This window comes from Podarcis bocagei (assembly GCF_964188305.1).
Source record: "Podarcis bocagei genome assembly, chromosome: 17".
NCBI classification, from domain to species: Eukaryota; Metazoa; Chordata; class Lepidosauria; order Squamata; family Lacertidae; genus Podarcis; species Podarcis bocagei.
In genome coordinates this window covers 20,039,955-20,064,625 of record NC_138143.1, presented here as the reverse complement: position 1 = coordinate 20,064,625, position 24,671 = coordinate 20,039,955, and the positions used below count along the sequence as shown (strand labels likewise).

General features: G+C 44.4%; 1 protein-coding gene across 1 annotated transcript in view; it reads left to right on the top strand.

The window, feature by feature from the left end:
* SVEP1 (sushi, von Willebrand factor type A, EGF and pentraxin domain containing 1) overlaps positions 1 to 23,700 on the top strand; it is a 128,769-nt gene extending 105,069 nt beyond the window's left edge. The window contains exons 42-49 of the mRNA XM_081175963.1: positions 563 to 739; positions 952 to 1,125; positions 2,450 to 2,626; positions 3,413 to 3,583; positions 9,237 to 9,332; positions 13,254 to 13,349; positions 17,705 to 17,798; positions 19,219 to 23,700. Of these exons, the coding sequence (XP_081032089.1) occupies positions 563 to 739; positions 952 to 1,125; positions 2,450 to 2,626; positions 3,413 to 3,583; positions 9,237 to 9,332; positions 13,254 to 13,349; positions 17,705 to 17,798; positions 19,219 to 19,249 (1,016 nt within the window). The 3' untranslated portion in view covers positions 19,250 to 23,700. The remainder of the gene's footprint in view (positions 1 to 562; positions 740 to 951; positions 1,126 to 2,449; positions 2,627 to 3,412; positions 3,584 to 9,236; positions 9,333 to 13,253; positions 13,350 to 17,704; positions 17,799 to 19,218) is intronic.
* The last annotated feature ends 971 nt before the right edge of the window (positions 23,701 to 24,671 follow it).

The window sequence follows — 24,671 nt, the reverse complement described above, 5'->3', positions numbered from 1 at the left end:
CTTCCCAGCTTCATTCAATGTCCCCCAAGTTCTAGCATTGTAAAAGAGGAAGGAAAACCTCCCTGTGTCCACTTTCCCTACAGAATCGTTTGCTGCTGTTAGGCATTAGACCATGACCTGTTTTGCACAACACAGTAAAACTGTTAAGTTGTGTGTGAACATATCAGGCGACACAGCGATTCTTCAAACAGCTCTTGTTTATTCACAGGCCAGAACAGAACTGAACTGAAGGGTTCAGCCAGCCTGCTTATATAGAGCTCCAGTACAACGTAACTGTAACAACTTTCTGTAACTATCCAATCACCGAATGTCACTTTCGATCCCTTATTTGCATATGTGTACCTGAACTATCTACAATATCCCCCTGCTGGCCCAGGGTGAGAACTTCAGTACATAACAAAAACGAACTATGACTTACTGGGACTGTAAGAACATGTGGTCTCTCAGAGAGGGCTTCCACACCATGCTAAGCCAAGCCAAGGTTTTGTTTACCATATCATTCAAGCCCTGGCTCACGATTAAGCTCTTTCTTCACTGACCACAAGCTTCTTTTCTCTTGCAGGCATAAGATGTGAACCACCTCCAAGAGTGGAAAATGCATTGCCTGTAGTCGTAGAGAAAACATACTACAGAAGCAACATATCCTTTGTATGCAATTTTGGATACCACTTGCTTGGACCCGAAAACATCACCTGCTTGGCCAATGGAACCTGGAGCAAACCCTTCCCGTCCTGCAAAGGTGATTTTTGGGTTGTGTTTTGCATTTGTGAGTGTCCTGCTAGTTTTCTTGTGGCTGGGGACACTGGTGGTCTGTTTATACACTGTCCTCTTATTCCAAACGAGTGAGAGGTCCAGATTGTCTTCACAGAAATCCACATCTTCAGAGGGGTGCTGGGGAGCCCTAATAGACACTCGTCCCACAATTGTCCTAATTAACTTACCGTTGTTTAGAAACCAGATGTGAAGATCCGGAATTCATTGAGAATGGGAATGCTCTCTATGAAAACAACACAGTTGGCAGCAGGGCTGCGTATTATTGCAACCGAGGGTACAGCTTAGAAGGGGAGCCCATTGCAGAGTGCACAGAAGCAGGAACGTGGAGCCATCCTATACCTCAGTGCAGACGTATGTTCATTTCTCAATAATGGAAACTAGCTTTGCTTTGTATCATACAAAAGTTGTGAAGTCTGATTTTAAAAAACAAAGTATTTCTAATGTGGAGTATGTCTTTTTGCCTTCGGTGAAGTTTATCAAGGTTTGCCCACCATAAATAACTAGCTATGTTCTACATTCTCTTTAAAGAATTCAGCCACATTAAAAGGGATGTGGGTGGCCCTGTGGTCTAAACCACTGAGCCTCTTGGGCTTGTTGATCAGCAGGTCGGTGGTTTGAATCCCCGCTTTGGAGTGAGCTCCCACTGCTCTGTCCCAGCTCCTGCCAACCTAGCAGTTCAAAAGCACACCAGTGCAAGTAGATAAATAGGTACTGCTGTGACGAGAAGGTAAACAGTGTTTCTGTGCGCTCTGGTTTCCGTCACGGTGTCCCGTTGCACCAGAAGCGGTTTAGTCCTGCTGGCCACATGACCCAGAAAGCTGTCTGCAGGCAAACACCGGCTCCCTCTGCCTGAAGCGAGATGAGTGCCCCAATCCCATAGTCGCCTTTGACTGGACTTAACAATCCAGGGGTCCTTTACATTAGCTTCTATTTACCACATTAAAGACTACATATTTGAATTTAGGTACAGATGTTCAGGCTAGGCACCGTATCATGTAGTCTAAACTACATCTAATCCCCTGCATTTTATGGCTCTGATGTTCCTGATTATTGTGGCATAACCTTTCCACAACCATCATTCCACTCTCCTTAGAAAACGTTGGATTTCATAGTGCAGCAAAGGTGTTTTGAGCCTTCCAGGTATGTGGTCTGAACCACACATGATAACTGTGAGAGATCCATGAGGATGATATTTATTACCCACGCTTCACCGCAATGTCCCAGGGGCTGTTCACAACAATGCAAAATACAAGACTGAAAACAGTTTAAAACAAATTACAGTCACAACTATGTTGCTTTTAAATAGATCTGAGGAAAATGTGACTTCCAGACTGTGAGGATGGCGGCAGAGTAACCAGACATGTTAAATTTGACTCCTACATTTTTCACTTTTATTGCTTTCATTGCTATCTCTGTTTGGTGACTTCCATGCCACCATTAGTAGAGAGGGTGAGATCCATTTCTTGCTGATGTATATGTATGGATAAGTACCACACTGTTACACATACACTTAAAATAATGGACAGAATGCCTAAATGAACAGGTTACAGCTTTTGTTGTGGACTAAATACTGTATAAATAAGCCTATTTTTCAGTGGTAGCGTAATTTAACTAAGTATGGATATGTCAGGTTTGTTTACTATCTGCATTTCCCCCCTCTTCCTACGGTTAACAGCAAATCCGTGCCCTGTGCCATTCATAATCCCAGAAAATGCCCTCCTATCGGAGACAACTTTTTATGTCGGGCAAAAGGTATTTATCAAATGCCGAGAGGGCTATCAGCTTCGAGGGCCATCTGTCATAACCTGTAATTCTGATGAGGCGTGGACTCCGACTAGAGCTAAATGTGAAAGTAAGTAATATAATAATAATGAAAAGCGACTTTTGTTTTTATTAAGAATAGCTTTCAGCATTAAGCTCCTCTCTCCAGTGAAGCTAGAACACAAAACCAAGTTGACAAAGAGATTTTATAGGCCGGTCTGCATTAATTCACATTCAGGTAAAAGTGCTGATTGTCATATCAATCGGTGTCAATCTGAGAGAGTTTGACATGCCTTGAAATCATGCCTAGTCTTCTGCCTGTGAAAGCTGAGATTCACATTTTGGGTATTATGTAAATGTAATGGGGGGGCAGGGGCGTAGTGTGGGGGTCAGGGGGGCCATGGCCCCAGGCGCAAGATTTTGAAAGGGTACAACAAGGCACTCCCATGTATGCACCCCCTCACAGCTCTGTGCTGTGCCTGGGGGCCCCCACTTGACCCTGCCCCCAGAGAATGCAAATGGAGGGAGGACCCGGTGCTTTGAAGGCCCAATGATCTCCTTGGCTGTTGGGGCTTCAAAGTGCCATGTGTCCTTACGCCAGCTGATTGACAAGTGGACAATCCCACCCACCTTTCAGATTTGGCTAGTAGCTGGGAGGGACCATATGGGAAGGTATAAGGAGCCCCAGCCTGCCAACCAAATCCATATGCAAACAACCATGTACCTGGAAGTCAGGCATCCTTGCATATCCATAAATTCTGAAGTCAAATGTAATATTCAGACTAATTCCCACCCAGCTCCCTGAATAGTCTTTTCAGAGTCAAATCGTGATGTGCTTTACCATTTAAATCACAGTTTCGTTGTTGTGTCTCTTTAGAGATATCTTGTGGACCACCGGCTCACGTAGCAAATGCTTTGGTTCGGGGAACGTTTTATCAGTACGGAGATGTGGTGACATACTCGTGCTACAGTGGGTACATGCTGGAAGGCTCCCTACGAAGCGTTTGTTTAGAGAATGCAACCTGGACAACACCACCAGCCTGCAGAGGTAAATAGGCCTTTGCCATAACAGCTGTGCCAGCCACATTCCCTAGCAATTGTATGATAGGTGCCCTCTAAAAAGAATTTCCTAGAGCTTTCCCCAGTGTTTACCGTTAAAGAAGCACTGTCTATATAATACAATAATAAACATTTTATTATTTATACCCCGCCCATCTGCCTGGGTTTCCCCAGCCACTCTGGGAGGTTCCCAACAGATTATTAAAAACACCAAACATTAAAAACTTCCCTAAACAGGGCTACCTTCAGACATCTTCTAAAAGCCAGATAGTTGTTTATTTCCTTGACATCTGATGGGAGGGTGTTCCACAGGGCGGGCACCACCACTAAGAAGGCCCTCTGCCTGGTTCCCTGTAACCTCAATTCTCACAGTGAGGGAACCGCCAGAAGACCCTCGGAGCTGGACCTCAGTGTCCGGGTTGAACTATGAGGGTGGAGATGCTGCTTCTAATATAGTCATGCTTTTGCTGTGCTGAATTTAGAGACAACATCTTTCAGGAAACAGGTTTTTAAATTTAAAGGTTTTTTAAAAACAACAACACACACATCTTTTTTTAATCTTTTCTTTTCCTATTGCCATTACTGCTGCTTTTAGGTTCTTACTTGGTTGTCCTCAATTGCTTTTGATGTAGGTTGCTTTGGGTCACTCTGTGAGAAAACACAACGAACAATAATGAACATAATAATTAAAATGGGGAGGTGGAGGACCATAAATGCCACCTTGAGGTAATAATGATAAAGGTAGCAATAATAGAATAAACTCCTCCCTCAGTTTAGCTGCGGGGCTACTCAAACTGGGAGGTGTGGAGCTGCCGCCACCCAACCCCCAACAGATATCTAGGTTAAACACAAAGCAACACGCAATCTGACATCATCGTTCTTAAGGTTTGCTTTGCCCCCGCCTTGCAGAATTGGCTGGCAGGGTGTTGGAAAATAACACACAGCCTGATGCCACAATGGTACCACTTGTCTTCCACTGGACGTTGCAAGGGAGGTGGAATGAAGATATATCTGTTTCACATTTCCCATAAAACTATCCCAGTTTTGTCAGGACAATTCAGGAAATCACCATTGCATTTTGGCTCAGTGTTTCTCAAACACTGGGGGCGTGGGGTGAACTTCCAGAATTCTGTTTCCTTCCCTCTCACCCCAACCCCAACCATCCCATGCCAACCACCGGCTTGGCTAGTGAGTGCATGGGTATTCTTGGATGCGGGTGGCACTGTGGTCTAAACCAGTGAGCCTCTTGGGCTTGCTGATGAGAAGCTCGGTGGTTCGAATCCCCGCAACGGGGTGAGTTTCTGTTGCTCTGTCCCAGTTCCTGCCAACCTAGCAGTTCGAAAGCACACCAGTGCAAGTAGATAAATAGGTATCGCTGTGGCAGGAAGGTAAACGGTGTTTCCGTGAGCTCTGGTTTCCATGAGCTCTGGTTTCCATCACAGTGTTCCACTGTGCCAGAAGCAGTTTAGTCCTGCTGGCCACATGACCCAGAAAGGTGTCTGTGAACAAATGCTGGCTCTCTCGGCCCAAAAGCGAGATGAGCACCACACCCCATAATCGTCTTTGACTGGACTTAACCATCCAGGGGTCCTTTACCTTTACCTTTTTTACAGCAAGGGCAAACAAGGATGGCACTGGTGTAAATTTTGTGTCTACTTATGACAATCTTATGCTGACCTGCAGATTGCCCCAATCCAGCTGCATGCAGCAATTTGAGAGGATGTGGGATTATCCGTCCCCAGCAAACATTGAGCATCTACAAAAAGAAATAACAACCGGCTTTATTGTATGCAACTCTTTAATCTATTAAATATCGTGCATTATTCATCCTCGCCTTTCTACCCAAAAAAATGAGTAATAGGAAAAAAAGGACCAAAGGCAGAAAGGGTCCTGTGTTCTCCTGATTCATGTCCCAGAGAGCTTTTTTAAAAAAGAGAGAAAGGAAGAAGTGTATTATAAATAATGCAGGCTATTTGCATTGCAAAAAGACCTCCAGCACCTAAGCCTTTGAAGGACCTACATCAGAAGCAGCATGAAAGCAGTCAGCATCAATGACTCACGTGAACCCTGTAGGGCTTTAGCACCAATAAATAGTATTAAGAAATGCCCCAGGTCTGCAAAATCAAGACATTCTAACCCAATTAATGACATATTAATTAATACGAGTCTTACAAATAAAAATGCAGTGTGAGTACTTTAAGCCGGGACCGTTTCTGAGCAGATTACATGTCATATTCTGGCAACTCTGGAGTTGTCCAGTGGATTCATGACAGTAAGACTCAGTGTGACTCAGAGTAACCTCAAGGGAAAAACCAATACAGTACTCAGCAGCTCACTCCCAGTTGTAGACCCCACTCAAGAAAGTGCAGAATATATTACTCACAACAAAAATCATAGTATTCTACATACTTAGTAGATCTGTATTAGTATTTAAGTAACGTGAAGAGACAAAATGATGTAACCCCCTGCAACAGGTTTTCTGGGTATTGTGAGTGTGACACAGTGCTCAAATTCGTTCCACGTTAGACGCTGTGCTTCACATGGGTTTGATAAGAGGGACTTGCCGATCAAAAGGTTGGCGGTTCGAATCCCCGCAACGGGGTGAGCTCCTGTTGCTCGGTCCCTGCTCCTGCCCACCTAAGCAGTTCGAAAGCACTTCAAAGTGCAAGTAGATAAATAGGTACCACTCTGGAGGGAAGGTAAATGGCGTTTCCGTGTGCTGTTCTGGTTCACCAGAAGTGGCTTAGTCATGCTGGCCTCATGACCCGGAAGCTGTACGCCGGCTCCCTCAGCCAATAAAGCGAGATGAGCGCCGCAACCCCAGAGTCGGCCATGACTGGAACTAATGGTCAGGGGTCCCTTTACCTTTACTCAGACCACCATGTGGCCCAATATGTTGTCAGATCAGTTTTAATTGCTGCAATCTGATGACAGGGAGGAGGTGATGGATGGTGTCCAGCCCCTACATGTATTCCCCACTCTTGTCCTTCTTGGCTAATAAAAGCAAGCTGAAGAGTCAGTTGACTGCGTGGGTCTAGGGGGTGATTTCATGCCTTGACGCGAAAGGGGTGATGGTGCCATAAGCTTTAAAGGAGGCAGTGGTTCATCCCCTCAAGAGGAGATCTCTGGACCCAGAAATATCTGTCAATTACCAGTTGCTAATATCTCCTTCTTTGGTAAGGTGTTTGGGAAGGTCGTGGCATGACAGCTTCAGGTGTGCTTGGAAAGAATCGGTCATCTAGTCCCATTGCAAGTCCAGCTTCTGGTTTGGGACCCAAACTGCCTTGGTCACCCTAGTCCGTTGGTCTTGGTTGGGAGAGAACTCAGAGGAGTGTGTCCCTGTTGATTCTCCTGGGCTGCTTTCAGAATTTAGGAGCTGGGTGCATTGCTTTGTAGCGGTTCCGCTCTCAATCTCCGAGAGCAGTTTCAGAAAGCAGCATTGAGTGGCTTCTTCACCCCATGGGAGCTGTTCTGTGGGGTTCTGCAGGGATCATTCTTGTTGCCCATGCTGTTTCGTATTTGCGTAGGAAGTCACTGCAGGAGCAGCCACTGTGATTTGGAGCGAAGTGCTGTCAATATGCTGTTGACGCCTAGCTCTGTTCCACCAATATCAAGGGAGGAAGTTCCTGAAGCCAGTAATTGGGTGGATGTGGACCTGTAAATTGAAACTGGATCCAGATGACAGAGGTTCACCTGGCTGTGTGGGTCCCAGGTCTAGAATATTTTATTTTATTTTATTTTATTATTTTATTAACCTACTGAAAAAGATTGAAGTAGGTCAAACATTGAATCCGCTAGAGGGCAGCAGTGCATATGCATGTTCTTCTGTATAAATATTTATAGCATGTTTCAGCAAATGCAAGACCTACTTTTTCCTAACTGCGCCAAGTATTTCTTCTACATTATTTCAATAATCCTGAATTGAATTTACAGAAACTCTGTAAAAATAAGCCAATATTACCTCCAGTGAAGAAGTCAATGTGGTGCTTTCCTGATGCTGTTAGGCTCCCAGCATGGCTTAAGTCCAGGGATGACAAGTTGTAGTTCAGCAACACCTGGAATGCACCTGTTGGTGACAGCTGGGTAGAGTGTTGGACTAAGGCCTAGGATGTGGGAATGTTAAGGATAGTTGGAAAGGATATATTGAATAAGTATTATCCTACCTTCACTCACACTAGTGGATGGTGTAGCATTGCAGATTCCCCTCAATATCGCAGGAAGCTAGTTTGCAGATTCGTTTGAATCTCTTTAGTTAAGCAATCCAATCTGGCTTGCCCAGATGGATTATTCCCGGTGTCCCCTTTTATCCCTCTTAAAAGAATAAAGACACAAGAGTAACAAGAAGTTTACTCACATATCGGTTCAAGATTTGATCCCTGAAAGGCAGGCTTTGCTTAGTAGTTACTGTGTTTTTTGCTCTATAAGACTCACTTTTTCCCTCCTAAAAAGTAAGGGGAAATGTGTGTGCGTCTTATGGAGCGAATGCAGGCTGCGCAGCTATCCCAGAAGCCAGAACAGCAAGAGGTATTGCTGCTTTCGCTGCATAGCGATCCCTCTTGCTGTTCTCGCTTCTGAGATTCAGAATATTTTTTTTCTTGTTTTCCTCCTCCCAAAACTAGGTGCGTCTCGTGGTCTGGTGCGTCTTATAGAACGAAAAATACGGTACATAACAATCTGTGAGTTCATCTCACATGGAGATTGAGCTCATGTGCTGCTAGCTGAGAGCCAGCAGACAGCAAAATTACATTAAGAGATCAAAATGGCAGCAAAAGAGCAGCAAGCAAGCGAGAGAAGACAAGACTGAGAAAATGGCTGTGTGACTTGGCTCTTTTATGGAGTCAGCCCATCTCCCAGATCACATGCAGGGGGAGAATGCTCCAGACCAGTGGAACAGGAAGTAACACTGACTGGATGTCCCCCTGCCTGTGCCCACTCTAGGGAAATAAGGAATGTTGCATTTGATAGTTCCAATGGATGACATCCCACATAGGAGACCAAAGTATAAATCAACCACTCAGCCACGGAACTCACTGGCTGACCTGGGACAGTCACCTTCTCTCTGGCAAGCATACCTTACAGGGTTGTCAGGTTGATAAAATGGGGAAAGGAAAACAAACTGTGCCACTTTGAGCTCCTTGCAGGAAATACGAGGTCTAACTGTAGGAAATAAATAAAATATTATTCCCGTGTTGCAGGTGGGGGCTCAGGCTGACAGGGTAACCTGACAAAATGAATTCAGTGGCTGAAGGCTACTAATTAAGGTGCTCATCCAGTATGCTGTACAGTGGTACCTCGGGTTACAGACGCTTCAGGTTACAGACTCCGCTAACCCAGAAATAGTACCTCAAGTTAAGAACTTTGCTTCAGGATGAGAACAGAAATCATGCTCCAGTGGTGCGGCAGCAGCAGCAGGAGGCCCCATTAGCTAAAATGGTACCTCAGGTTAAGAACAGTTTCAGGTTAAGAACAGACCTCCAGAACAAATTAGGTACCACTGTACCCGATAATCCTTGCAAGTAAGGAAACCTACTTTGCCTAGAAACCACCTACTGCCAAGAATGTTTGGAATGTGTCTGTTCTGTAGTGCATCCTCTGCTTTCACTGTCCCACGTTCTCTAACCTGATGCCGCTCCCCTTTCCAGCTATTTGCCGGTTCCCGTGTCAGAATGGCGGCGTCTGTGAGAGACCAAATGTGTGTTCTTGCCCAGATGGATGGATGGGGCGTCTCTGTGAAGAGCGTACGTACCTTTATTATTTTTTAAAAAAATTCTGTGTGTGCTACCCACCTTAAGCACCTGAAATTACAGCCGTACCTTGAAAGTCAAACAGCTTAGTTCCTGAACGTTTTGGCTCCCAAACGTTGCAAACCTGGAAGTGACTGTTCCGGTTTGGGAACTATTTTTGGAAGCCGAACGTCCGACGGGGCTTCCATGGCTTCCGATTGGCTTCAGGAGCTTCCTGCAGCCAATCAGAAGCCACAATTTGGTTTTCGAATGTTTTGGAAGTCGAACGGACTTCCAGAACGGGTTCTGTTTTACTTCCAAGCTCGACTTCTTCTTTCTTTGGCGATCACTCGTAGCCGAGTAAGATTGTATTCCATAACCACAGTTTTAACAATGAGTCCGTAAGTGACTGTGAAGGCCAATTCTGGATCCACATGTCCTTCCACAGTGGGGACATAGGTTTCCGGGCAGGAGTTGATCACGGTGAGGGTTCGCCAATCGTGCCTTCCTCGTAGCACATTTCTCCCTTGTGTCCTGAGTTCGAGTGTCTTCAAAGCCCATGACACCTTTGGAAAAGGCTGTTCTCCAATTGGAGCACTGGTTTCCCAATTGTTGGTGTATACTACATTTTTAAATATTTGCCTTGAGAGAGTCTTTAAACCTCTTCTGTTGACCACCAGCATTACACTTTCCATTTTAAAGTTCAGAATAGAGTAGTTGCTTTGGAAGACGATAATCATACGACTGTATGCATCCCAGGTTTCCATCCACATTACTGGCATTTTCAGTGCTTGTCAGAATCGGTCCAGAAATAGTGAAAAGTTAAATCTTCCACAGAGAAGTTTGGACTCCCTCACTATCCTGTATCACGATTGGTTCACGCCAATCATGCATCCCTCAGCGATGGTCATCTATCTGCAGCAAAACCCTAGAAATAGCCAATCTCTGATGAAATACTGAAGCCACAGTCCTATCAGCACGCTTAGCTTGGAAATAACCCCCCTTTGAACCCTGTGGAACATACGCCTAAGTAGATATTGCACTGGACTGCGCTGTAATAGTAGCAAATGTAATAAAATGTAGTCACAGAAGTTCTTCCTTCTCCGCACCCGGCAAGTTCAGATTGTTTGAGAATTGCAGAGCAGTGGTGTAAATATTACAAGGAGCATCCAGTGCACATCATCTTCGTTTGCTAGCATTTTTTGTAACCAGGTGAACGGATTATACAGAAAAGATAAAGAGAGTCTAAACAACTCCGAGCCCAAATTTGCACTTCAGAGAGCAAAAACCAAGCAGACAGTTAAAAGAGAACCAGGTCAGGTGCATTTGGTGCGCCAGCTGCCAAAGCAAATGGAAATGACACTGTCTTGTCGGAGCCCTTTCTTTTAAAAGGGTTCGTCCTACATTGTACGGGAAACGCAATGGGTGGTATTGTGCTACGTTTTGCTCAGAGAAGATCCTCTGAAATTAATGACCATGACCAGCTGGTTCTGTTAGCAGAAGCCCACATAAGGATTTCCACTAGTGCAATGCCCCCAGTGTCAGATTTACGTATAAGCTAAACAAGCTATAGCTTAGGGCCCCACTCTCTTGGGGGTGGGGGCCCAAAAAAATTTAAAGGGAAAAAAACCTGTGGATGTACATTTCCAAAATATAAGATAAAATAAAACCTACATACAGCAGCAGTGTTTTGTGTTGTGTAGGCTCCTATGATGTAAGTCATGGGCCCCGCCTGCTAGCCTGCTCCCTAAAATATCACTGGTTTGCTCATTTCTATATATAGGGTGCCTACATTCTGCATGGACTGGTGGCATGGCAACATGGGCAAATGGCTTTAGAGACCTGTTAGGTCCATAAATTGCCATATAGCATATATTCAACACAAAAAACAGTGACAATTTGTAGTTGACAAAGGACAGCTGGACATATAAAGGGCCCCATTACCTTCAGTAGCTGAGGGCCTCATCAAACCTAAATCCGGCCCTGAATGCCCCCCAACTTGCCTCTCTCCCCCATACCACCACAATGGTCTACGGGAGTCAAGAGAACACCTAGAACAGTGCAAGGGATGGGAGGAAGAGAGGAGATCTTTCCAACAAGCAAGAGGTGACGCTTGCACTAATGGAACATTTGCAAACGCAAGTCACCGAAATCCTCCGTAATTTAGGTTCATTCATTTCTATAGGTTTGCTGCCAACCTGTCTTTTCCCCCTGTACAGACAAATATATATATATGCCTTCATTCCCACTGTTTAAAGTAACATATTTACATTTACAAAGCAATTATAAATATTGAGAAGCTGTTTGGTGTTTGAAATCCAAACAAAGCAGGGAAATTTCTTCCAACTTGTATACTCTATGCTGATCACAAAACTTAACCTTTTCTAATGATAGTTTCTAAAGCAGTATTCTAGGTCTGCCTGCCCCCCCCCCTTTATGCTTGAACAGATCAGTCAGAGGTGGAGCAGACACACAGCGCTGGCCTTGCACTTGACATGTCGCCGCTTGTTTCCTTACCTTAGTGTCGACAGCAATGCTAAACCGAGACTCCCAACACTTAGGGATTGCTTTTGTGCTCTTGGTCATTGTGATCTGCCACCTCAATTCACTTTTCAACTCTCTTTTGTAAGGAAAGGAATGGACAGCTGTCTAGATCCATCAAAGTTCATGTTTTCTTTTCTTTTTTCCCATTTGGCTTGGAATGGTAGTAACATCCTATGGGGGAGGCTTAAGAATGCCTTATCTAATGTCATCGCAGTTTGTAAAGGATCTAATGTCGAGGATGCTGCCAACCGCTGATATTTCATGTGCCTCTTAACTCAAAAAAAGAGTTAAAGGTTGCTGTTGAAAGTGCAGTTGGGAATTGTATAAAGACAATGTGATTTAACAGAGTAAGCTAGGGGAAAACGTTTGCAAAAACATATTTTTAAAAAACCTGGGCATTTTAAAAAAATATTTTTGTTTTTATTTTGCTTTAAACTTTAACTTTAAACAAATACAGATAAATATAAACAACCAAAATTACAAAAGAAAAATCCTCAATGATAATAATAATGGAAAAGGCTTTAAAAAACCTACAAAAAATATCAAAGTACATGACATAGAACATAAGCCATTATGGGAAAGAAAAAAAGAAAGAGGAAAGGAGAAGGAGAAGGAAGAAAAAAAGGGGAGGTGAGCGAAAACACAAGAAGGCTCGTCTATTGTATGCTTCCGTCAAGGTCACAACAGATCATTATTCTTATCAGTTCTCTCTATCTGCATTCCATAAAATCCCTCATCTTGGTATCAGGGAACATTTCCCTATGCGGTATCATTCTAAACATAACCAGGTCTTTATTGATGAACCCTTATCCCCTAGATAATTACCGTATTTTTCGCTCCATAAGGCGCACCAGACCATAAGGCGCACTTAGTTTTTAGAGGGGGAAATCAAGGGGGAAATCTTATTTCCGCCCCCCCCCCCGCCCCAAAGAGCAAAGAAGCCAAGACAGCGAGCGGGATCCAGCTGGGAGAGGCTGCGCGTGGCTATGGCAATTCCCCCACCTCCTACAAAAGCCCACAGGAGCTGTGCACCCTTTAAGGAGCGCGCGGCTCCTGTGGGCTTTTCTACAAGGAGGGAGAAGGGACTGACTGGCCGCGTCAGTCCCTTCTCCCTCCTGGGGAAAAGCCCACAAGAGCTGCGCGGAGCTTGTGTGCGGCTCTTGGGAGCTTTTCCTGCCTGCCTCCCCCTGCATTCGCTCCATAAGACGCACACACATTTCCCCTTACCTTTTAGGAGAGAAAAGGCACGTCTTATGGAGCGAAAAATACGATATGTTTAAATAAGCTTGGGCATTTTAGTTCAATCATCCCACTTTATGAAAGTGGTTTTTCTGGTCCTAATATTGATGCATTTATTTTCTCTGGTACTCCCCCCCCCCATCTTCTCTTTAGCAATCTGCATCCTGCATTGCCTGAATGGAGGTCGCTGTGTGGCTCCTTACCAGTGTGACTGCCAAGCAGGGTGGACCGGATCCCGTTGCCATCAGGGTAAACCTGTCTCACTTTGTGCCTCCCGCTATCTAACAGCAACATCTGTTATGCTGGCCTGTAATTGTTCCTGGGAAGCTTTGAGGGACAATGTCATAATCTTATCATTGCACGCCACCCCAGTCTACTGAGACCTTAGGGGTTCCAGGCACCGAGGAGTCTGTGGTGTCTTTATGATATATGGCTTATTTACACACATATGCAACCTGAAGCTTTCAGTGAAGGGGCTCATGGCAGCAGCAGCCCCAAAAGTCACCAGCTTATTCCATGATTGCAGCGTCAGCATCCATTCTCTGCAGTCTTCCTTGCTCTGAAAGCACATCCCAGCTCACCTTCTCTGCTTCCTGGTTACATCACTCCCTAAACTAAGCCCTCATTATCTACAGGGGGTGGGGCTCCAATTATTTACATACCAACTCCTTTTTCCTTGAATGCTTTGAACCTCTGGTGGTTCACCCCAGGCAGAGACATCTCAAAAGAAGTTTCATCGACACTTGTTGATTTGGCTAGGCTTGCCAAGTCCAAAACACCAACCCAGGAAATGTGCCTCAGCTAATTAGCTTTGACATACATGCTAATTATCGAGGCTTAGAATACATGCTATGCTTCCTTAGAATCTAAGCCTTGGATAGACCTACACATAAGCTTAATTAAACATATTACATTACGTTGTAAATAAGTGTTTTTCTTAACTGGTCTTGCAATGAGAGTTTTCCAGCAAGGATGTTTCCACAAACACTCATAGCAGTGTTAACGTTCACATAGACCATTTAGCTATAAAATCTACATACAATATTTCCCAGTTGTTGTTTTTTTTTAAGTGGGTGGAGCTATGGTCTCAACCACAGAGCCTCTTGCGCTTGCCGATCAGAAGGTCAGCGGTTCGAATCCTCGCAACGGGGTGAGCTCCTGTTGCTCTGCCCCAGCTCCTGCCAACTTGGCAGTTCGAAAGCAGTTCGAAAGCAAGTAGATAAATAGGTACTGCTCTGGCGGGAAGGTAAACAGTATTTCCGTGCGCTCTGGCTTCCAGACAGGATGTTAGTATTTCACGCCTCCGTTGCTGCAGATGAGATTGGTGTAAATCACATCTGCAGCAACAGAGGCATGAAATACTAACAGGAGTTTGGATTTGATATCCCGCTTTATCACTACCCTAAGGAGTCTCAAAGCGGCTAACAATCTCCTTTCCCTTCCTCCCCCACAACAAACACTCTGTGAGGTGAGTGAGGCTGAGAGACTTCAAAGAAGTGTGACTGGCCCAAGGTCACCCAGCAGCTGCATATGGAGGAGCAGGGAATCAAACCCGGTTCACCAGATTACGAGTCCCCCGCTCTTAACCACTACACCACACTGGCTCCAGAAGTGGTTTAGTCATGCTGGCCACATGACCTGGAAAATCTGTCTGCGGACAAATGCCGGCTCCCTCGGCCTGAAGAGAGATGAGTGCCTCAACCCAATAATAATAATAATAATAATAATAATAATAATAATAATAATAATAATAATAATAATAATTTATTATTTGTACTCCGCCCATCTGACTGGGCCTCCCCAGCCACTCCTGGTGGCTTCCAACAAAGATTAAAAACGCATCAAAATGTCACACATTAAAAACTTCCCTGAACAGGGCTGCCTTCAGATGTCTTCTAAATGTCAGGTAGTTGTTTATCTCTTTGACATCTGATAGGATGTCACATTTGATATAGTCACCTTTGACTGGACTTAACAGTCCAGGGGTCCTTTACCTTAACCTTTTACCTCAGGTCAGTGTGGTCCAACTTTTCATACGAAGTGGGCTGCAAAAGTACTTTGACACAGAACGCAGGGAGGGGCACACGCTGCCTTGTGGGGGTGGTGGAATTTGAAGCACGCACCCCTCAGAGCCCTCATGCTGCTTTCTACCCAAAGCTGGCTAAGTGAGGCACTGGGAACTCTAGGAAGGAGATGTGTGGGCCCTCTGGGTCCTAGAGCCCTCCTACCTCCTTCCCAAAACTGGGAAATCACTAACTAAGCTTTGGGAAGGAGGTAGGAGGATGTGAGGGTCCTATCAGAGCCCTCGCACCTCCTTCCCCAAACCGAGCACCTCGCTTACATGGCTTTGGGAAGGCAGCGGGAGGGCCGGTGGGGGCATCAAATGCCCCTGAGGGCCGCCTAAAATGGCTTGATAGCCACCCTTTGGACTCCACCCCTGGTTTAGGTGCACACTTGAAATAACTTTAAGCATACTTTTAAAATGTAAATGTGTGTGGCAAGCTCACGAGGGTCGCAGTTGAATGTATTTGCCTTCCGTTTCCAAACCTGTAATATTCAAGGCATCCATTATGTATTGTCTTGAGAGGATTGCGCCAATGTTTTTTTAAAAATAAACTCCTAAAATAGGACTTCCAGTTCGTCTTGGGCTGCAGCCCTATGAGGTGTAAGCCCCGAGGGAAAACAGTTGGACTTCTAAGTAAACAGCCATAGGATTGCACTCTCAGTTATTTGTTCCTATCAAACCTAGTCTTTGTGTCTCAGATTTAACAGGAAATGCTAGGGTTTTATCTCTCTGCCCATTTTCCGGGTAATTAAATAGCTAGCACAGTGAAACTACTATAGCTATCACATGGCTATTTGGGCACTATTCCTACTGAGTAAGATTAGTTCCTTAATTATTTGTCCCTTATAGTTCAGCTACAGGCTGTTCCTTTTAGTATAACAGCTTCCACAGAGATTCTGCCCCTTTTCCCACTTTACATCCATGTCCAGTTATCAACAAACAGAGAAGTCCTTATCAAATCATTGCATTTTTCAACTATTTGTTTTCTGTACCTTTCTCTCTTTTTTTGGTTTTTCTTTCCATTCCCTGTTTTCTGGGTTATAAGAACTGAGATGGATTCCGCACATGCAGGTTAAGAGAATTGGTTTAAAATGTATGTTTCTGGAAACAAAAAACAACAAATGACTTTTGCTGTCATGATCCCTTCATGTCTGTCAATGGAAACAGGCACATAAAAAGGTAAAGGGACCCTTGACCATGAGGTCCAGTCGCGGACGACTCTGGGGTTGCGGCACTCATCTCACTTTACTGGCCGAGGGAGCCAGCGTACAGCTTCCGGGTCATGTGGCCAGCATGACTAAGCCACTTCTGGCAAACCAGAGCAGCACACAGAAAAGCCATTTACCTTCCCGCTGGAGCGGTACCTATTTATCTACTTGCACTTTGACGTGCTTTCGAACTGCTAGGTGGGCAGGAGCAGGGACCAAGCAACGGGAGCTCACCCCATTGCGGGGATTCGAACCGCCAACCTTCTGATCGGCAAGCCCTAGGCTCTGTGGTTTAGACCACAGTGCCACCCACGTCCCTCCCTTTAATCTGCACCCGTCACGAAAAGTTTGTGCCATAGAGAAATAAGCCCTATTTTGCATGTTACAAATTCATCCTCAGTTGTAAGCGTATGTGTAAATATTTTCTGTTCTCAAGGAACGAAAATCGGATGACACTGCAGGGAGCTCTGAAAGAAACCTCCCTGAAGTTTGTCGTGATTCAGGCCTTCCTTTTCTGAAGAAAGGGTTTGGGGGAACAGCGGGTGGGTGATTCCTTCTCTTTTTTTCAGCAGCCAAAAGAAGAAAAAGCCAATGGATATGAAAAAGCAAAGCAGTGCAGAGAAAGGCTGAGGCCTATGGCAATGAAGGAAATGTACATATGGGAAGGAAGGCGTAGGAATAAAGAGGCAGAGCTATGAAGGGCAAACTGTCCGCTTCCACTAGCCACTGAAAGTTTCTCCCTAGACCTCCATTTGTTTTGCCTCCACATGAACAGAACAAAAACCCCTGGAGTTTTCAAAACTGATGTACAGAATCCTTCCATTTGTTTATTATTATTTTTAAAAGACACCTGCTTGCATTACCATGGCAAGCCATGCAGTTAAACTGGCTGAAAACTTGTTCAGTTGGAAACGGTTATGTGTAAGCAGTTACAGTGGTACCTCGGGTTAAGTACTTAATTTGTTCCGGAGGTCCGTTCTTAACCTGAAACTGTTCTTAACCTGAAGCACCACTTTAGCTAATGAGGCCTCCTGCTGCTGCCGTGCCGCCGGAGCACAATTTCTGTTCTCATCCTGAAGCAAAGTTCTTAACCCGAGGTACTATTTCTGGGTTAACGGAGTCTGTAACCTGAAGCGTATGTAACCTGAGGTACCACTTTATACAGGCCACAGTGTAAACTGGGACGGCTAGCCTGCGTCTCCCCCTCCCAGATGTTGTTGGGACTACAACACCCATCGTCCAGTGTGGCCCTTCAACATCTGGAAGGCCCATGGCTTAGCAACCCGTGATGCAAACAAATGCTAATGTGGATCTGTGGTCTTCTAATACAGCTGTCTGCCAGTCTCCATGCTTAAATGGTGGGAAATGCGTACGACCGGATCGGTGCCATTGCCCGTCACCTTGGACTGGACACGACTGCTCTAGGTATGTATGTAGTTTCCCCTGCGGCTTGATGGAGGTAGAAACTGCCATTTCTACGCTCTGTATTTATCACTCCTGTTATACAAAAATCTCCAAATGGGTCCGAACTTCAATGTCTAAAACTCCTGGTAGAGGACAAGGATCCAGAGATCACGCTAAGGGTGGCCAAATTCTGTGCGACTGCTATAAAACTTAGGGAACAAGCTGTACTACCAAAATGATTAAGGTTAATTTTAGGTTATATTTTAGTGATCAAGATTTAATATATATTTTTAACTGCAGCTATATCTGAATTGCCTCTGTCATACCCAATTGCAATTCAATATATTGTTGTGTTTTATGATTTTCCTGATATAGTAAGTGAGCCAGAACTGGTCTGTGACCGTAATAATAAAATTCAATTCAATTCAATGTATGTAGTTTTGGTTTAAGAGTTTCGTCCCAAATTCTGGCCTCTCTGTACACACAACCACTTACAACAGGTCTGGAGAAGGTAGAATCATTTGTTGTTGTTGTTTAGTCATTTAGTCATGTCCGACTCTTCGTGACCCCATGGACCAAAGCATCCTAGAATTGTTGAGTTGGAAGGGACCTCATGGGTCATTGATTCCAAGCCCCTGCAATGCAGGAATCTCACCTAAAGCATCCAGGACAGATTGCCATTCAACCTCTGCTTGGAAACCTCCAAGGAAGGAGAGTCCACAACCTCCCAAGGAAGCTGAATGCGGCCCTCTGGACCTCTTTCTTTGACCCTTGGAGCTCCTCCCCAGCCTCACTTCCAGGCCCAACACCTTGCTCACCCTATTTTGCACTGGCTCCCAATTAGTTTCCGCGCCCAATTCAAAGTGCTGGTTTTGACCTATAAAGCCTTAAACGGCTCAGGACTGCAATACCTCAAAGACCGCCTCTTTCCATATGAACCTACCCAAACCCTGAGATCACCTTCCGAGGCCCTTCTTCCTGTGCCTCCTCCTTGAGAGGTCCGAAGGGTGGCAACACGAGAACGGGGCCTTCTCTGCAGTGGCTCCCCATTTTGTGGAATGCTCTCCCCAGGGAAGTTCTCCTGATGCCTTCATTACACACCTTTAGGCGGTAGGCAAAAATGTTCCTTTTTAACCAGGCCTTTGGTTGATCTGTTTGACATCCTATACCCTTTTCAAATGTGGCTCTTTATTTGGGGGGTGGGGCTTTATTGGGTTGTTTTTATTCTGATTATATATGTTGTGATTTTTTCTGTGAACCGCCCTGAGACCTCCAGGTGTTGGGCGGTATATAAACTAATAATAATAATAATAATAATAATAATAATAATAAGGGCAGACGTCTTCCCGATGCAGCACACCCTGTTTTGTCCTTGTGTGTAAAGATCTGTAGTGAATAATTAACCTGTTTTTTCCCTCTTGTTCCATGTGTGCTAATCTAGGAAAAGGAAATCTGGATTCCACCACTTTTAACATGAACTCTGGACATTCCAGGACTGCTCCAGTACACCCTGGTATTTTACAGGCATTGTAAAATCGAACCCAGTGCAGGGTTTGTTTGTTTTTTTAAACAACAGCAACGTGTTTGAGTTTTTAAAATGTTCTTTTTAAATTTTGTACGATGTTTTCTTAATACTTTTTTTTAGTATGAAAAGAACCACCTTTTTCACATGCAGAAGTGTTATCGTATATGCTGCTGTCAGTACACACAAATGTACAAACAATGTTGTCGACTGAGAGTATTTTTTAATTATTGTTGCAAATCCTTGAGCATAAGTTGTGCCCTGTCATCCTCTGGTTCACACACACACACAAACCTGCCCGTCCCACCAATTTTCAAAAGCAGTTTTTCATGTGGCATGGAAACCCTACTGTTTGAAGGAGACAAATTCATCTCTCTCCACTTCCTGCAACAGAGAAAGAATTGTGCGATTCTTTCAGACCTGACCATCACAATAATAAGTAGAAGGCATCCCCCCTCGATTAGCTCTGGTGTGAAGCAACACACAATCACTTTACTGTAGATTTATGGCTTACATATTTAAAACACACACACACATGTGTTGTGGTGGTGCTTGGTTGCCGTTTAATTCAGAATTAAATAAACAAAACACTAGTTGCCGTTTTCGTAAAAGAGATGGAAATTAGGCTTCTTATTTGCCTGCCACTGACATCATTTGTTTGCTGTCCTTCCTTCCTTTTTAAATATATATATTCATTTTCCATTTTCGTTCATTACATACATCTCAAATTCTTAATGTTTACTACATATTCCTCCCTCTCTCCCCTCCAAGACTTCCCCCAACTTGCGTTTCTGGTTTGTTTCTATTTTCACCCGCTTTGCTACCTCTCAACCGAAAAAGTTATTAATAACATAACATCAAACCTTAAAAACATAAAAATTAAATACATCATCTTATTTCACTATCTTCCAAACATTTTCTGATGCTAATAATGTGGATGTTTATTTGCCGTCCTTCCTTCCTGAGTGAGGCCATTACAACTAGTGATCCTAAGCAATACAAAGGTCACAGTACTGTAACTTTCATCACCAGAGATCTCAAACTACAATGATTCAGCCACTGCTAAAATTAAAAGATGGTCAGAAACAAAGGGGGAAGGACGATGTTTGGACCCAGTGCTAATTCTGCTGTATTTCATGTATGAATTTACTACTTTCCAGCCTGAGTGTTTTCCATAGAACAACAGGTGCTTCTTCCACACTTCCTACTCTCTACAAAAAATGACACTATTTGCCGCTTAATTAGACACTGTTTGCTTGCTTAATGGTCACTCCTTGATCACTGAATTCTGGTTCTACCCCTGCCCTGTGGCACCTTATTTTTGGCTTCAAAGAGTATTGCAGTTTGCTCCTTAGAGGTGTAAATGGGCTTAGCTTTGCTAGATTGTCTTCTGCCAAGGAGTTCACTGTGACACAGAGTAATGTGACTGGTGAGCGCATCTTTTCCCCACACTTTGCCGCTTCCATATTGCATTGCTTGCAATACCTGTGATTAGGACTCAAAAACTCGCAGCAAAACAATACAAGTTATTTTTTTTATTATGAGCGTATTGCAGTTGCCCATAAGCTCCAGACTTAAGCTTGTGGTGGCGGATTTTTCGGAAAAGTGTGGATGGAATCAACGGCTGCGTCCATCGCGAGTTTTCAGGAGGCTCGTAGTACGTTTGCATGTAATCTATGTTTAAACAAAATGATCGGAGACTGAATTTGCCCTGTAGGCTTCTGTTTTTTTAAAAAAAAACAAAACAAAACATGGTAGTGCACTGCAAATGTTACACACTTGTTGTTGTTTAGTCGTGTCCAACTCTTTGTGACCCCATGGACCAGAGCACACCAGGCACTCCTGTCTTCCACTGCCTCCCGCAGTTTGGTCAAACTCATGCTGGTAGCTTCGAGAACACTATCCAACCATCTCGTCCTCTGTCGTCCCCTTCTCCTTATGCCCTCCATCTTTCCCAACATCAGGGTCTTTTCCAGGGAGTCCTCTTCTCATGAGGTGGCGAAAGTATTGGAGCCTTTGCTTCAGGATCTGTCCTTCCAGTGAGCACTCAGGGCTGATTTCCTTCAGAATGGAGAGGTTTGATCTTCTTGCAGTCCATGGGACTCTCAAGAGTCTCCTCCAGCACCATAATTCAAAAGCATCAATTCTTCAGCGATCAGCCTTCTTTATAGTCCAGCTTTCACTTCCATACATCACTACTTGTAAAACCATAGCTTTTACTATACGGACCTTTGTTGGCAAGGTGATGTCGGTATTTTTTAAGATGCTGTTTAGGTTTGTCATTGCTTTTCTCCCAAGAAGCAGGCATCTTTAATTTCGTGGCTGCTGTCACCATCTGCAGTGATCATGGAGCCCAAGAAAGTAAAATCTCTCACTGCCTCCATTTCTTCCCCTTCTATTTGCCAGGAGGTGATGGGCCCAGTGGCCATGATCTTGGTTTTTTTGATGTTGAGCTTCAGACAGTATTTTGCGCTCTCCTCTTTCACCCTCATTAAAAGTTTCTTTAATTCCTCCTCACTTTCTGGGCATAGGAGCCAACCCCTAGCGGCCGAGGTCCCTTCGGCCCCCCTCAATAAAATATCTGAGGGGGCCAGGTCCCCCCCCCAAGATGATTGGCATTGCCATTCAAATGGTGTGTGTCACATATTGTGATCAATAATGTGGGGTGAGGCTTTCCTGCTCCCCCCCCCCAATATTTTATTCAAGTTAGCATCCCTGAAACAGGGAATGAGATTACTTCCCATCTGTAACGTACTTGAAATATCAGTTCTGTGCCACCCACTTAAGCATTTGTGTTGTGGATAGACAACCATGACTGTTAGCTGGGAAAATATCTCTGTACTTGGGAGTTAAACATCAACTTTCAGCTGACAGTGGAAGACCACTGACTAGGGCCCTGGTTTGAAAACAGCCCGTGTGTCTGATAGCAGTTAGATTCATTCCAAAAGGGTAGGAAATAATTGTTAATCTTTTATAACCTCACTGTTATGGTCCTTTCTGAGGACAGCCGGGCTCTCCCTTTCTGGTGCATGTGCACAACTACAAGAATTTTATTTTTAGGTTTTTGCAGGGGCTTGGAGATACTAAGAGCAAACAGGATAGAAAGACAAAACATATAGCTCTTTTACCAGGAACCTATAAAAATTAAGAGGAGGAGTTGAAATAATGAAAATGCATTTTCTAATAAATATATGGTCACCACTGTCTAGTTTTGTTTTGTTTTTTTAAAATCATTTTTATTACGTTTTCCATTTTAACAATCCAATCAAATCACATTAAGTATTCCAAATTATACATATACATATATATATAAAATAATCCAAATATTCTGCCGAATTATAAATTTTTTATTGGGACTTCCCATGCTTCAAGTTCGGGGGGGGCTCTGATCATCTCATATCTCTGCTGCTTTTGATAGTCATTTCTAATAGTTCCTTTAAATCTTCCTGTTGTTAACCTACCACTGTCTAGTTTTGAGCAGAAAGTGTAATGAAGAATCAGCCCTGGGAGAGCAACTGTGTATAACACTGACTAAACTAAGAATATATTGTCCTGCAATTCCACTGACGTTCTTTTTTCACAGCCTTCCCCTCTTCATTATCTGCTCCTGTCATTGCAACAGCAGGCAGCAATCTCCACAACATAATGCACATGTGCTGGAACATAGCATACATACATACACTAATGATTAGCTTATCTTCACACAGAGACTTTTAAGAGAACTTGCTGTTCTACAAGATTTACAGAGCGATACATGCGCAGACCAAACCCTATGCATGTTTACTCATAAGTAGGTCTTGCTGAGTTCAGTGAAGAGTAACTCCCAAGTCAGAGTATATTTCCACCTTAGAAACCCTCATTGAGTGGGTAAGAAATGGAATTTAAACTCAGCTGCCATTGCCTTCCTCGAATCATTGAAAAATTGCCCTATTTTCCTCTGTGTTCAAGCATTCTGTGTATTATTTTATCCTGGTGGCATTCTGAATCATACCTTTCCCTGAAAAAAGCCCGTCTTTTGAACCACACTTTTGATCTGAGAGGCGGGGAAATGTCGGGGAGGGATTATAAAGCCAACCGACCTGTTTTCAGTTCTAGCTGTTCATACATTTTGCTGTTTATATGGTGAGCAGGCAGAGAGTTCGAAACCTAACGACCCAGAGACAACCCTCAAGAACAGCACCGCTGCTGCGATGCAGTTCCTAGAGGAAACAATAAAAGGCTGGATTGGTGAATTTCAATCTCTTTTTACTATACGAAATCCTCAGAGGAATTAACCTGTTGTTGTTTTTTTTAAAAATTAAATTCAAATAATGTATTGTCATTTATGTCACTGCTTGTCATGTGTTTGAACAACTTCTGTGTGATGCACTTTACATTGTAAATAAAGTTGCACCCCATTTATTACCTGGACTGCTCATTGTTGACACCAATCAAAGGGGGTCTCTTTCTTCGCCCAGGCCAGCCCCACCTGGCCTAATGTCAGGGACTGGACATGGTGGAACCTTCCGGAACCTTCCTGAGAAGAGGAGGGCAGTATAGATTTATAATGGTGGTGTCAGGGAACTGCCATCAGAGCATCAGGTGGTGGAGGGACTCAGGCAGGATGAAAGAGACTCAACTGCTGAAGCAGGGACCAGCAGGGGGAGGAGTGGGTCTCTGAGGGAATGCGAGCAGGAGGGAGGGCTCAGGGAGGCTTCCAGCGAGAACAGTGGGGAGGTATCGGAGTCTCCCATAGGGAGACCCATACCTCGCAGGAAACTGTCACGCCGTGAGTCCAGGAGACGCGTTTCCGTTAAGGAACTTCTTTGTTGGAAACGCTTCCGCAGACAGCCACTGTCGGACTCTACTAGTGACTAGAGCAGACATGTCTGAGGAGCTCCGTCACACACGGAGGTTTGTGGGGGCGCACAAACTCTGAGGGAGCACGTTTTCACGCACAAGCAGCTAATCAAACCCTCACAGCAGTCCGACAGTCTTTGTACGCTGCCTGTGCAAGAGAAGGCATCATGAGCGAACCAACCGGAACCGGAGGAGCAGGGGCTGGAGCTGGTCCAAGCTTGGAAGATAGATACCGAGCGTTGGAGGTTCAACTGGCCCTGCAGACGGCGAGGCTGGAGGAGAGAAGGGCTCAGGATGCAGACAAGAAGGGGAGAGCCACTCAATTCCCCAGAAAGGTACCAGGATTGGTGCAGAAATTTGGGGGGGACCCCAAGGACTACCATGCTTTTAGGACAGAGATGCAATATGCCCTTAATGTGCAGTTCGATGAGTTCCCTGATGAGGAATCGCGAGTTGCTTTTGTAATTGGGCATCTTGAGAAAGGGGCTAGAGACTGGGTGCGACCCCTAATGGCAACGCACAATGACATACTA